We start from the raw sequence: 12913 nt of genomic DNA, 5'->3' as shown, positions 1-12913 counted from the left end.
AGCTGTGTCAGCACCCCCCTTTATGCAAAGGGAGTTTTCAGCTCTGGCATCTTACAGATAAAATACTACCATAGCAGCACAGAGAGAAAAAGGTAGCAATGGAGTCCTAAACCATTAATGGCTTTATAGGTTGAGCTGTTGAGCACGCTACAGGATACAGGTGTCTGAGAATCTCAGTAAAACTAATTTTCAACAAGCAGACATTTGTGTTCTGCAACACCTTTAGTTTGTACTGCTCTTGGTCAGATGCTGGCAGTTTAGGGAGAATCTAGAATTAGGCAAAGCTCATTTGAGAAAGTGCTGTTTTAATTTGACACAGTGATTTTAATTCCCCTTACAAAAACAGTTCCACAATACAAGCAGTATCAATGGGATGACTTCTTGTGGCCTCCTTTTAGAAATCAGTGTAGCAAAATTATAAAAGTGTAGAAAATTTTGACATTTAAGAGTATCATCATGTATTTGGCTTCCTTCAATTATACTGTGAGCCTTGGTTTAGGAATAATACAGGAGTATATCTTAATTTTAAAGAACACACGAAATTAATGAAATCAACATAAGTACTTTATTTAGTATGGTCTTTGTGGTACAGTTTTATTAAGGCTGAGCTGGAAGAGCCACTTCTAAAATACAGTAGAAATTTGTTCTTTGAAACTTAACTTTTGTGTTGCGTTGAGATTGTGTAGCATGTTTAGGAGTAGTTCTGGGCAATGCTGCTGTTATAAATGTCAGGAGAGAAAAGCTGAAAACCATACCCCACCTATAGTTTCCCAGCTTTGCTAAGCAGTCTGGAGCACTGATAAGTCCAGGTAAGATCTCTGAGGTGTTGGAAGCATTCAATCTACTTCTAATCCTTGTCTTTACTGCAGGTGGTATATGAAGTGTAACACTGAAAACTTTCTTCCATATCATACTTAAGAATGTAAGAGATCATATTTATTTGAACTATGGTAATATTCCTAAGCCATTTGTTTTCTTATCTCTTAGCGCTGGCCCCAAAGGTGATAACATCTACGAATGGAGATCAACCATTCTAGGACCTCCAGGTTCAGTCTATGAGGGAGGTGTTTTCTTCCTTGACATCACATTTACACCAGAATATCCTTTCAAGCCTCCAAAGGTAAGACCCCTGTAGCTGATGTCTTGTGACGGCTCAACAGATGTCAAGTAGCAAGCAGTGTAGATGGAATGCAGCCCATTTGAAAGCTGCTCTTTTAAGAACAAGCTTAAGCTCATTTCAGACATTACATTGGTTTCTATTAGCTAATGTTAATGGCTTTTCCAATCCACTTGCTCACTATTTTAGAGCTTGTTTTCTTTTTCCCTGATTCTGTTTATAAGAGGTCCTAAGCAATTAGCATGAACATCAGGACAGGACTGAGAAACTGAAAAGTAAATAAACTTGGGGAGAGGAGAAAGGATGCAAATACTTGTTTCTCAAACCACTCAGTTAGCATAAGCGTAACAGTTGTGTGTGTTTTGGCCAGTAAAGCAGTATTTAAATTTTCAGTTTTGTTAGGTACTTGTGTTGTTCACCTACTTGTACAATAACAAATTTTTTCTGTAGGTGTGTTATATTTGTGAAGCTTTTATATTCCGGTGGTGTTGTGTTCCAATCCTACAAGGCAAATACCAGTGCAAGTGAATGTTATCTTGTGGTTCACATACTTGGCCAGAGGAAGAGTGCTGGGTTACAAGAAGAAGTGGTTGTGTATACACTTCATGTTTGCCTTGTATCTGAAAGCATTTATGTACATGTTTAACTTTCTACTTAAAAGTCATTGCATTGATGAGATAAATGCCAGTGACTGCCCCATTCTCAGACTTTGGTCTAGTCTGCACTAGAAAGGACTTGCCATAGTTCAGGCCATCAGTCCACCTCAGCGGAGACAATGCTAATTGGTCATACCAGACAAATTAATACAAGCTTCCCACATTAAGGGAGCTGTTTGACTGTTCTTGCTAGCATAACGTCAGGGTTTCTGGTAGTAGCAACAGGACCTTGAATTCTACCCCTAAGCTAGGGCTCCGATTCACAAGCAACATGGCCTACCTTGAGACATCTCTAGTGATTTCCTGCTGACGCCTGTCTGTCCCTCTTTGGAGATTCTGTGGCAGCACAGATGATTCTCTTGGGTCTTGTGTTAGAGTTTAATTCAGTTCAGAATAGTTTTTCATTATTTAGGTTTAGTTAGTTTGCATTGGATAATTTATTGCCCAACGAACTATATGCAATATCTTACATCATGAGCCCAGTAAGCATTTAAAGAGGGAGCTTTTGCCTTCCCATGTGTGCTTTGCTACACATTTGCTTTCTATGCTGCAGGTCAGAAGCATTTATCGTCCCAGGCTTATCCAGCCTGATGCCTTACAATACCATATTATAACTACCAGTCTACAACTACCTGAAGGGAGGTTGTAGTGAAGTGGGAGTCGGCCTCTTCTCCCGGGCAACTAGCGATAGGACAAGAGGACACAGCCTCAGGCTTTGCCAGGGGAGGTTCAGGTTGGACATTAGGAAGAATTTCTTTTCAGAAAGGGTTATTAGACATTGGAACGGGCTGCCCAGGGAAGGTGGTGGAGTCACCATCTCTGGATGTGTTTAAGAAAAGACTGGACATGGCACTTAGTGCCATGGTCTAGTTGACATGGTGGTGTCAGGGCAACGGTTGGACTCGATGATCCCAGAGGTCTCTTCCAACCTGGTTGATTCTGTGATTCTGTGATACCAGTGGTATTGAGATAGCCCTATATGCCAAGTTCCCTGATGCAGAAGCAAAGATACAGTTTTGTTGTTCCAGTTCAGCCCTGCTTCCTGCTCTGCGCTACTGACAGGGGTCTCTTTGCCTTTATCTTTGCGTCTAAACCCTCACCCAGATGAAAAGAAGGGTGAGATCGAAAAAAAAAAAAAAAAGGCACCATTTAGTGAGGTCTTAAAAGACTAGTTTAGTGGAGATACACTGCGTGGTAGCAGAGTTGCATTTAAATGGAGTCTTTCATCTAGCAGAGTCTGAGTTGGTTTACAAATGACATATATGTATGGAAATAAAATATGTATAGCTTCAGTCACATTGAGATGGGATACAGGAGAAAGCATAGCAGTGCTCTAATAGAACATACTTGTGCTACTTGGGTACTTCAGGTTTAAATGAAGAACCTTTCTTTTGCTGAGAACCAAAGGCTCTTACAGCAGCTGCTGTGTTAGCACCTACGCTAGTGTTAATCAATGATAATGTGGAAAATATAATTATCGTATTGCTCCTGCTTTATACCCAGTAATTTGTTGATTTCAGATAGCCCAACTGCTTGCAGTGACTGAAAAATATTGTTTGTGGGTCATCTGGAAGTGGTAGGGCTCACGTAATTACCATAGTCTTCCTGTATTTATCTTTTAGGGCAAGAAATAAAGAAACAGCTAGTTGAAACAAAACTTGGTGTATCATTTTGATAATAAGCACTGGTAGAGCCGTAGGGTGGTTGAAGGTCATTTCAAAAGCCTTGACTTCTGAAAAGGTGAAGCTCTCTAGAGTGAAAGGACTAGTTTCCCTTGAATCTTCCTTAGTAAGCCTTGCAAGACCAGTGGAAGAGAACCTCTACTGCCTCTTTGAGTCCTCAGTAATTCTTATGAGGACAGTCCCTGCTGTGGGCAGCCCCGTGGTGAGGTGCCTAAAACAGAACGCATTTCATAACTTGAAAATGAAATGTCATTGAAGAATTTACCTTCTTAAATAAAGTGAGGTGAAACTGATCATACTGGCAGGCTTCCAAGCCCTTAGGAATATGCGTGAGAAAAGGTGTTGAGTCATAGCCACTATTGACAATTGCTGTGTGGTTGACAAGCGTCCTAGAGATGTGTGATGAAGGATATACAGGTGCAGCCTTTGAGGACTGGGTCTAGCTCCAGCTGAGGGTTTAATGCAGTATGTTGGAGCAAACTTTTGGGGGAAGGATGTTGCTATAGGAGAGCCAGAGGACTGTGCAGGAAGTAACATTAACAGGTTCCTAGAAGGATATAAAGAGGGACTGCACTACTTACTGTACGTGAGGCTGGAGAAATTAAAGGTCTTAAAATTTGGCTTGAAAATGCATCATACAGTACAAGGAATGGCAGTGGAAGAAGTCTGATACAGGGACAGATGCTCTCTCCTGTCCTAAATATGTATAATGGAGCTCTCTTGCATTTATTGAGCATCCCATACAATACTTTGAAGATGTTAGCGTTAATTTGTTCTCTGATTTTATGTTTTCTCATTTTGTGTGGTATTCTGGTTTTGCCTTTGTTTCACATAGCAGTTGAGTCAGGCACATGGTGGGTGGGCCTGGATGCAGGAGAATCCAATAAACAAGTATAATTAGAATTTAAGAGTTCAGTGCTTAGTCTTCAAGACAATTGCTATTCTTTTGTACTATTACAATGGACGTTTTCCTGAGAGTTACATTATAGTTGGGTTAGATTTCATTTGTTGAGGTGAAAACAGTAGCTTATGTTGACCTGGTGTGTGCTTTGATCATTTGTATTAATAACCTCTAACCACTTCCTTCCCCCCACTCCCATTTTGCTGCTTGTGTAAATTAACCTCTGCTATCACTTCAGGGTAAGGTTGAGGTTAGCTTCTTTCATGTCTTTTCAAAAGCTGTGCTTAACTCTGTGTAGTTACTGCATTAATGTAATCTCAGGTGGGACATTTCCAAATGATTGTTCAGTTACACTGTTTTTCTGCTATTCCACCTGCTGTTCTCTTGACCTTGAATACATTGTGCTACCTTTTAAGTAACTCAGGTTCTCTTCATTTTGGTCTGAATCTGCTAGGTTTTTGTGGTTTGTTCCCCCTCCCTTAAGGTGTAATGAACATTTCCTTTAAACATTTTTGTTTGTTTTTAAGTGGGCCTCCAATTCCTCCCCCTCTCCCAGCTTCATTTGGGTTCCCTGCATGGCTGGCTTTTGTACCATCAGCAAAAACTGTAAATGGCAAACAGCTGAACTACATGTGTCTGTACCATCCCAGTTCTGACTTGCTGCTGAAGTGAAAACAAATTTAGATTTTTCCCACAGTGTTTGGTTAGGTAGAGCTCCTCTAACAGGAGAAAACTGCTTTTCGTGCCATGAATATAACCCTTAAGGATTCTATCTTAAGGTTTCTTAGGAACCAGGCTGTTCTGCAAATATATGGGAGTCTTCTTTCCCCTCCTTCACAAATAATAATTAAAAAGTAAGTCTTATTCTTAAAGGCAAACAGGATTCATACTTTGCTATCACTTATTAGTCAACTGGACTGAGAGACTGCATACAGAGTATTTAGCTTTTGTGCTCAGAATCAGGATTAACAACTTTCTGTCTTTACAAATTAGAACTCTTGACCTCTCTGTTAATTTGGTCCTTAGTGTATCAACTTGGAAGTACTCCACACTTCCCCTTCTGGAAGTGTTTAATCTGTTAAAATTATTACCTCACCTACATTTAGAAGCCTTCTTGGAGGGAGACCAAAGCTGCAGGTCAAATAGAGAAGTACTCAGCAAGCAGTGGAGCTGGGCTGAGGGCTGCTCAGGAACCTACAGCAGAGCCATTGTCAGCAAGTGCAAATGCCACCAACTTCTGTTTTGCCCTAAACAGTATAGGTTGGGGCAGGTACCGCAAAGTCAGATCCACCCTCTGCTCAGGCTGATGTACGTGGACTTCCACATGACTGTAGGGAGTCATTGCTGCTTTTCCTCTGAGGGTTAGATGATCTGGGAAACAAAGGTGGTTTTGGTTTCTTACCTGCTATACCTCTAAGGTTCCATAGGTAGAAAGCAGCAGGGGTTCTTGGTTTTGGACTTGCAGCTGGTTGCAGAAGGTGTAGGAGACACAGCTCCACTGTCTTGCAGACACTTTGCTATTCCTATTCATAACATGCAAAAGTGTAGGGATTTGGGATGTTGGTTGGTTGTTTGCTTCCTGTTTTAACCTAGAATCCAAGCAGCTTACAAGGGACAAAGCAGAAAGTCTCCCCAGGCGTGCAGTGTGGGTGTCTCCTGTGTGACAAGTAACTGCTTTTGTGAGTCCGAAAATAGCCAGTGTGCTCTGTGCATCAGGAGCATTCTTGGAAACACTGCATGGATGCAGTGTATGGGGACACACCAGGCACTGGGGTTTTGTAACTGTGTCACCCCACTCCGTGCCTGCTCCTTGAGCCAGCGAGAGGGAGGGACACTGGCAAGATTTTTGCATCAGAAAGTAGAAAAAATGAGGGTTGACTGGCAAGTTTTATGTGTGGGCTGGTCTAATATCAAGAGAAAGCACTAGTGTGTTTTTGTCATACCACACGCTTACCGAGCATGTTTCACAAATACCCCCGTGACCTATAAACAGACAATAAAATTTGTGGGTGTGGATAGCTGACAAATTCTGAGGATTTAGGGCATGAACCTGCCAACCTTTATTCACGCAGCTAATCCTAATTCATGCAAGTTCCACCAAATTTGTTGTCACTGTTCATTCAGTGAGTCAGAGAAGGGCCTTTCTGCAGGTCACGTATTCTCCTGAAAATGACTCGTGGTGCTTTTGTTTCCCTTTCGGATAACTTCTGTGGCAAGCTGCCTGGCTCCATCACATCTCCCAGACTTGAAAATAATAAAATCCAACCAACTCCTCGGCACTTGGAAGCAACGGGAGCCGTGATTGCAAGTGCCCTGGCCTGTCTGGGGGGTTTTACAAGTGATTGGGAGCCCGGTGGGAGAAAAATGCTGGTGTTAAAGCCTCAGCCGCCTTTGCCGCTGTGAACAAAGAGACAAAAGTTAATAAATAAGAATTTTTAAAAAAATTTAAAAACCCCACGACCTGGGTTTCACAGTGATGGTAAGCACCCAGGGTTGGAAAGGTGGCCGTGGTTTTGCAGGGGGATGGTGGTTAGCCATGAGCTGGTGCTGAGGCCACAGGGACTCGCCCCAGGGCTCCCGTAAGTCACCCACGTTCTGCATTTTGGTTCCCTTTCCTTCGGATGGGAAACCTGTGCCGTCATCTGTCACGGCGTGTTTGACACCGCTCGGGTGTACTCGGAGGGGCTGGAAACGGCTGCGCGCTCAGGAGACTTTTATTTATTTTTCGATTTACAATCAGGCTCCTTTGATTCGCCTCCAGCATCAAAGTTGTACTCGGGTCGTATCTGTTATCGTACCCTGGAGATACCGGTGGGAAATGGCCGCGGTCGGCCCAGGTGGGGGTGTCGGGGACCCCCTGGGGAGCCCGGCCGTTCCCTGCCCGCCGGAGAGCGGCGGGGCCGGGCCCGGCCCGGCCCGGCCGGGTGGCGGGGGCCGGGTGTGCTCCCGCCAACGGCCGCGAGAGGGCGGCGGCGGCCCGGGGAGCCCGCCCGGCCCCGGAGCGGGGGCCGGCACTCACCCTGAGCCCGGCCCGGCCTGCGTGCCCCCTTCTCTGCCAGCCTGCGAGGGCCCTTCTCCTTTCCCGTCAGTCCTCACTGCCTGTCACACCGCTGTTGCAGCTGAGGTCGCGTGTGGTACCCCCGCACAGCAGCTCATAGCTGTTTCTTCCAGGTGACGTTTCGGACAAGAATCTACCACTGTAACATTAACAGCCAAGGCGTCATCTGCCTGGACATTTTAAAAGACAACTGGAGCCCAGCATTAACCATTTCTAAAGTTCTCCTTTCCATTTGCTCCCTCCTCACAGACTGCAACCCGGGTAAGTCCCCTGCACGGCCATGCAGGCCACTTGCCGCCTTGTACCCCACCCGGCACCCCGATAACTTGGCCCTCATCTCATCCTGTTGGCCTCCAGCACAGCACGTTTCCCTGTCCAGGGCAGCCGATGAGGGGCTGGAGGTGGTGGAGGTAATACACCCTACCTGCCTGCTGTTCACCGCTCCTCAGGCTGACCCGCAGTCCTCCTCCTGCACGTGAAATGTCCTTCCCCTTCCAAACCAACTCTGGTTTTGGGTAAGGGTTAAACACTCTTCGCTGGTCAGGACTGCAATAATTCAGTAATGGAGCTAGAAGAGCCAGAAACACAGTTCTGAAAACAAGGGGATTAGCCTTTTACTTTCCGTCATCCATTTAAAACCAGTGACCATCTATGCCACAAGTCACTGCTCCTCTAACCCACCTGTTACCCACACCAGTTAGGAGGAATATGTCTTGGTTTCCAAAGTCGATTTTACAGGTTGTATTTCTGTATGTGTCTAAAAAAGATGAGAGAAACACCAGAGTTCACACTATAGTATGTATAATAAAACAAAACTTGTTGGAAAAATAAAACCTCTCCTTGTGATGTAATCTTTCCTAGAAGGCAGATTATTTATATTGACACAAGTACACTTAGCAATGAGTATGTCCCAGGCACTTTTAGAGGTAGTAAAATAAACCTGAAACACATGAATCGGTGAAAGTCCTCAGTAATGCAAAATATGACTATTGGATTGTTGTCTTTTAAACTCCTTAAAACTTTAATTGGCATTTCCCTCTTTATTACGTAATAGATTAGTACATCACCATAAATACACACAAATCAATGAAGAGACAGACCATCAATTCAGTATATTTAGATCATTGCAATGTACCTTACCTGTGTGATTCTCTTGTACTAATTTCACACTGCAGCTTTAAGTTTTTATTCAGTAACTCGTCTGAAATAAGTGGTTTGTTTTGTTTTCTTTTCTTTTCAGCTGACCCCCTGGTTGGAAGTATTGCCACTCAGTATATGACTAACAGAGCAGAGCATGACAGAATGGCCAGACAATGGACCAAAAGATACGCTACATAAATTGGATTTTCATCAAACTCTTACATTATTTGTCTGTGATGGAAAGAGCTGCTTATGATTTTGAAGGGGTGGGGGGAGGGAGGGTACTGGTAAAGAGTAGGGTATTTCTATAACAGATTTTATTCAGTCTTTTATTTCCTAAGATTTTGTTGTTGTAACTTAAGGTATCTTGCTACAGTAGACAGTTAGGATTGGGAGTAGCATATTTTAAGACTGTAATTAGTTCAGCAATATTAGCTCACATATAGTACCGAGAAGAATGTAAACTTCTTAGACTTCTTTGGTTTTCAGTTTGATTGCAATACGTAAAAGATTAAAACAGCTTAATTTTGTACAGGTACATATGTTGGCATTTATGTAAAAGTCCTTTCAAGACTCTACACACTGTTTTTGCTTTTTGTTTTGGTTTGGGGGGATTATTTTGTTCTGGGTTGGGTTTCTTGTTTGGTTTTTGTTTGTTTTTTTTTTTTTGTAAAAAGATGTTGGGATTGTTTTCCCCTATGGAGGGCACATTGGTATTTAACAAATCCTTTTTAAAGATTGTCATCTCATGATCTGTGATACGGAGAGGTGGATATATGGCCTTGTATATGAAATGAGGAGTAGTTAATGTATTATTTTATAAGCCAATCTATCTTTGTGAAAAGAATAAAGGGTTTAATCAGGACTTACAGTAACCTGTAGTGAAATACCTTAAGCTGTTTAACTATAAGGCGTGGAATAGGAGTCACTCAGTGGATTGGTTGTATGTTGTGGGCTACTTAAGTCTGCATTTGTTACTGTGCTAATAAAAAGATGTTTAAAAAAAAAAAAAGAAGAAAAAGTTTCTCCTTAGTGACTTGCTTTGTCATTTTGCCAGAACAGTGTCTCCCAGTGTGCTTTGAGGATGGCAGTATGGATAAGGACAAGGGAGTTCTGCAGGTGAGTGCACTGACTGCTTCTATTTTGGGAAGATGCTTCTAGACAAGCTACAATGAACGACAGCTAAGGCTTTTTCAACTGTTCATTGTGTAAGTGTTACGCAGGCTGGCACGGCCCATGGGGAGGCAACCTGCCACAGAGTCCATGCTAGATACTTTCTAGCTTAAGTTCTCACAGCATTGGCTTTTCAGGACTAGCACGTTATTTGAAAGTACAACTGGAAAAGTGTAAGAGATCTTGAAGGGAAACAGGCAGGAGGTAAAAGGAAGAAGAGATGATCTTCATGGTTTTCTGATGGAGGGGTCTGTTCCTGCTTGGAAGAGGAGAAGGAATCGTGTCCTGGTAAGCTAGCAGAAGATACCTTAAAGGAGAGTAAAGGAGACTTAATCTGTAGATCCTTTAACTACCTACAAAGATTATCTCCTAGAGACATGGTGTTTACATTGAAGGGTGTAGCAACAGGATAATTAGTTGTGGATATGGCATTTGTGACCACTCCCTTAAGGTAAAGGCCGGAAGCACAGATTCATTTTCACACGGCAAATACTTCACCTTGCAACATTCTTCTGAGTGACGCATGGTCATCTGCGCTCACGGATTTATTTTGGTGCTTTAAAATAAATTCTGTATATGTTTGATTTATCTGCTTCTCTTTCTATATATAGATATATATATATAGATCAAATCTAACTTGGTCCAAAGTAATTTGTTAAATAGAGGTACCCTTCCTTTGGTGGGTGATTGTGGTTAGTATTTTAGCCTCATCTGCCCAGCTGCCTTCTTTTGAGACAACATATGGTTTGGTGTATGAGTTCCCTCAGCTGTTTGGCTCAGCCTAGGAAAATTATTGGTATCCAGCTACATCACACCAGGAGCATCTCTGGTAATCCCTTCCTCCTCCCCTCTACCGAGTGAGGAGGTCAATGCCTTAATCTCAATAGGTTTTTGTTGGCTCATTTCTTTGTGCTACCAGGACATGCAAAATTAACTGTTGTAGCTGGCAGGGAGGAGGGAGCTGATTTGGGGTGACTGATCTGCACAGTATGTATTCAGCAGGATAGACGTTTAAGAGGAACAGAGAAAGATGAGTCAATTTACAAACTTTCTTTTTTATAATAATTTTTCTCCATTATCTTGCGAAGGGACTGTCTAGCTTTGTAGTAGGTAAGTGATCCCAGTGACCTAGGACGGGTTTTGAGTCAGTGGAATAGTAAGAACAAAATATGTGTCCTGCCCTTTAGCTACTACATTATGCTCTGTACTTTAGTTATTAACCCTGTGTAAAACTGTACTACAGTGAGTTTCATTTTTACTCAATATCAGCCACTGTATGTAGATTGTTTGTAGAGGAAACACTACATTTTCCACCACTTGTCAATAAAATACTATGGTATTTAGAAAAGGCAATTGATTTGAGTGCTTAAAAAGCATCAGAATAAGCTTAGGAAAGAAAACGGTGGTGGTGGCTTATGTGAATGCCCAAAATGATCTAAACTCATTTCTAATGAATTTAACGAATTTAAAACTAATGTGTTTGCCTTTATGTAACTTGTTTGGGAAAATGGCCTTAGTCATTCAGAAGTTCCCTTTTCTTCTTGCCTTTCGTAAAACATTGTCAAGTCCTGAGTGTCCAGCTTGCTCACTTGCTCCCCTGATCTCGCACAACACAGCTCTGGCAGCCTACAGGTGACATCAGTCTTGGCAGTGTAATTGGCACCGAGTCTGCAGGGTGCAGAACTGGACAGGAACCCGTCATCTCCATTCCTTCCATCTCCATGCATTTTAAGTTAATTCTGACTTGTCAACCTGCACTCCCTTGGCTCAAAGGTCAGCTTCAGTGATGATGTGCGGTTAGCAGAGGTCTTTGCTTATTTTGATTGATCCAAAGCTGAATCGAGTCCCTTCTAGAAGAAGGGTTCCGCAGAGCTGAAGAGGAGGAATATAACCAAATCCTTGGTGAGAGGTTGCAGCAAGGAGGTGAACCGCTGCTGCTCTGAAGTCACCCCCACTTCCCAAGCACGCAGGCAGATGTCAAGTCTTCTCGGTAGGGAGAAGCCTTGAGTACCCGTGTCAGGTAGGAAATGAGTGAGGAGGGAGTGTTGTGCTGCAGCATCGCTGAGGACAATGATTATTGCTAGCCAGGTTGAGGGAGGTCGTGCTATAGTGCTTACTCAGCTGCAGTGTTGCAATGGAAACAATTGTGTGTTTCTAGCAGGGCATTACGAGAGCTTGCTCATTCATAATTGCTCTCTTATCTTACTCCTTGGCCACAGCAATCCAAACTATATTGAGCAAAGCACATAAACAGTTTCATCTACCTTCATTATAAAGGTAGGAATACCTGCTTAATTTTTAGTGCATTGTACTGCTACTCTGACATCAGTAATGCTGACGGACTTTGTCAGTATTCAGGTAGAGCAATGCTATAAGCACACAGCTTAATTGTGATCATTAAGCACACTTACTATTTAGCAGTTGTGATATGACAGTGCAAATACTGCTCGTGGTTTTGCTGACTCACAGTGAAATTCTTAATATTTGTTCAAAACAACATTAATTTAGTGGAAAATGAGGGAACTGGGTACTTCAGTTCACTCCCTCTCCCCACTCTTGTCTTCAAATACAAAGAAAAGGTAGTATCAATTAGTATAAGAGGTTGTTAGAGGCCAAAAGCTGGCCACTCTTTCTGGGAACGGTTGCTCATTCTGTCCCTCTATAACCAATTTTGTTTAGTTTACTGACAGGCTGACCTAGGACAGCAGATTCCTGCAGCACAGCTTTACCAGCGTGGAGAGTCAAATACAGCATGTACAGTTGTGCTCCTGCTGCTGGACAATGTGTGGTGTATTAAGACCAGGGCCATTTGTACAGGTATTTCTGGGCATTTGCCATGGGGATGTTCCCAAAAGGCAGCCTCCTACACTCCATAGCCCCCTCTCACAAAGTAGTACAGCACTTTGTACCGGTTGTTATCTGGTCTGTAGCTTTGTACCGAGGGTGGATTACTGTAGCTTGGCTGAACGGCTGGGTAGGAGTATGATGCAATGCACCAAGCAGAGCCCGGGCAGTACCTCCTGCATATAAAATTGCTCTGTATAATTTCTCAGTAAAATTATCACTTCTGTGAATGTGACTGATTTGTACTGGACATGCTGGAACAAAACCATGTACAGCTATGTTGTCCTTCAGGTCGCAGTTAAATTAATGAGTGCTCTGAGAGCTTTTCTGGTTTGTACAAAT

At 42.9% G+C, this 12913-nt stretch overlaps 2 protein-coding genes across 3 annotated transcripts in view; both read left to right on the top strand.

Annotated features, from left to right (window-relative positions):
• The window catches only part of UBE2E1 (ubiquitin conjugating enzyme E2 E1), a 45580-nt gene extending 36014 nt beyond the window's left edge, over positions 1 to 9566 (top strand). For both annotated transcript variants that reach the window (XM_068405467.1, XM_068405468.1), the window contains exons 4-6: positions 988 to 1120; positions 7528 to 7675; positions 8655 to 9566. In XM_068405467.1, coding sequence (XP_068261568.1) covers positions 988 to 1120; positions 7528 to 7675; positions 8655 to 8752 — 379 coding nt within the window. In that variant the 3' untranslated portion in view covers positions 8753 to 9566. The remainder of the gene's footprint in view (positions 1 to 987; positions 1121 to 7527; positions 7676 to 8654) is intronic.
• RPL15 (ribosomal protein L15) overlaps positions 1 to 12913 on the top strand; it is a 206351-nt gene that overhangs the window by 175634 nt on the left and 17804 nt on the right. The gene's annotated exons all lie outside the window — the stretch shown is intronic.

The sequence above is a fragment of the Nyctibius grandis genome, chromosome 7, assembly GCF_013368605.1.
Source record: "Nyctibius grandis isolate bNycGra1 chromosome 7, bNycGra1.pri, whole genome shotgun sequence".
In the NCBI taxonomy this organism is placed as follows: domain Eukaryota; kingdom Metazoa; phylum Chordata; class Aves; order Nyctibiiformes; family Nyctibiidae; genus Nyctibius; species Nyctibius grandis.
The sequence above is the reverse complement of the archived record's forward strand: the minus strand, read 5'-3'. Positions and strand labels throughout refer to the sequence as shown.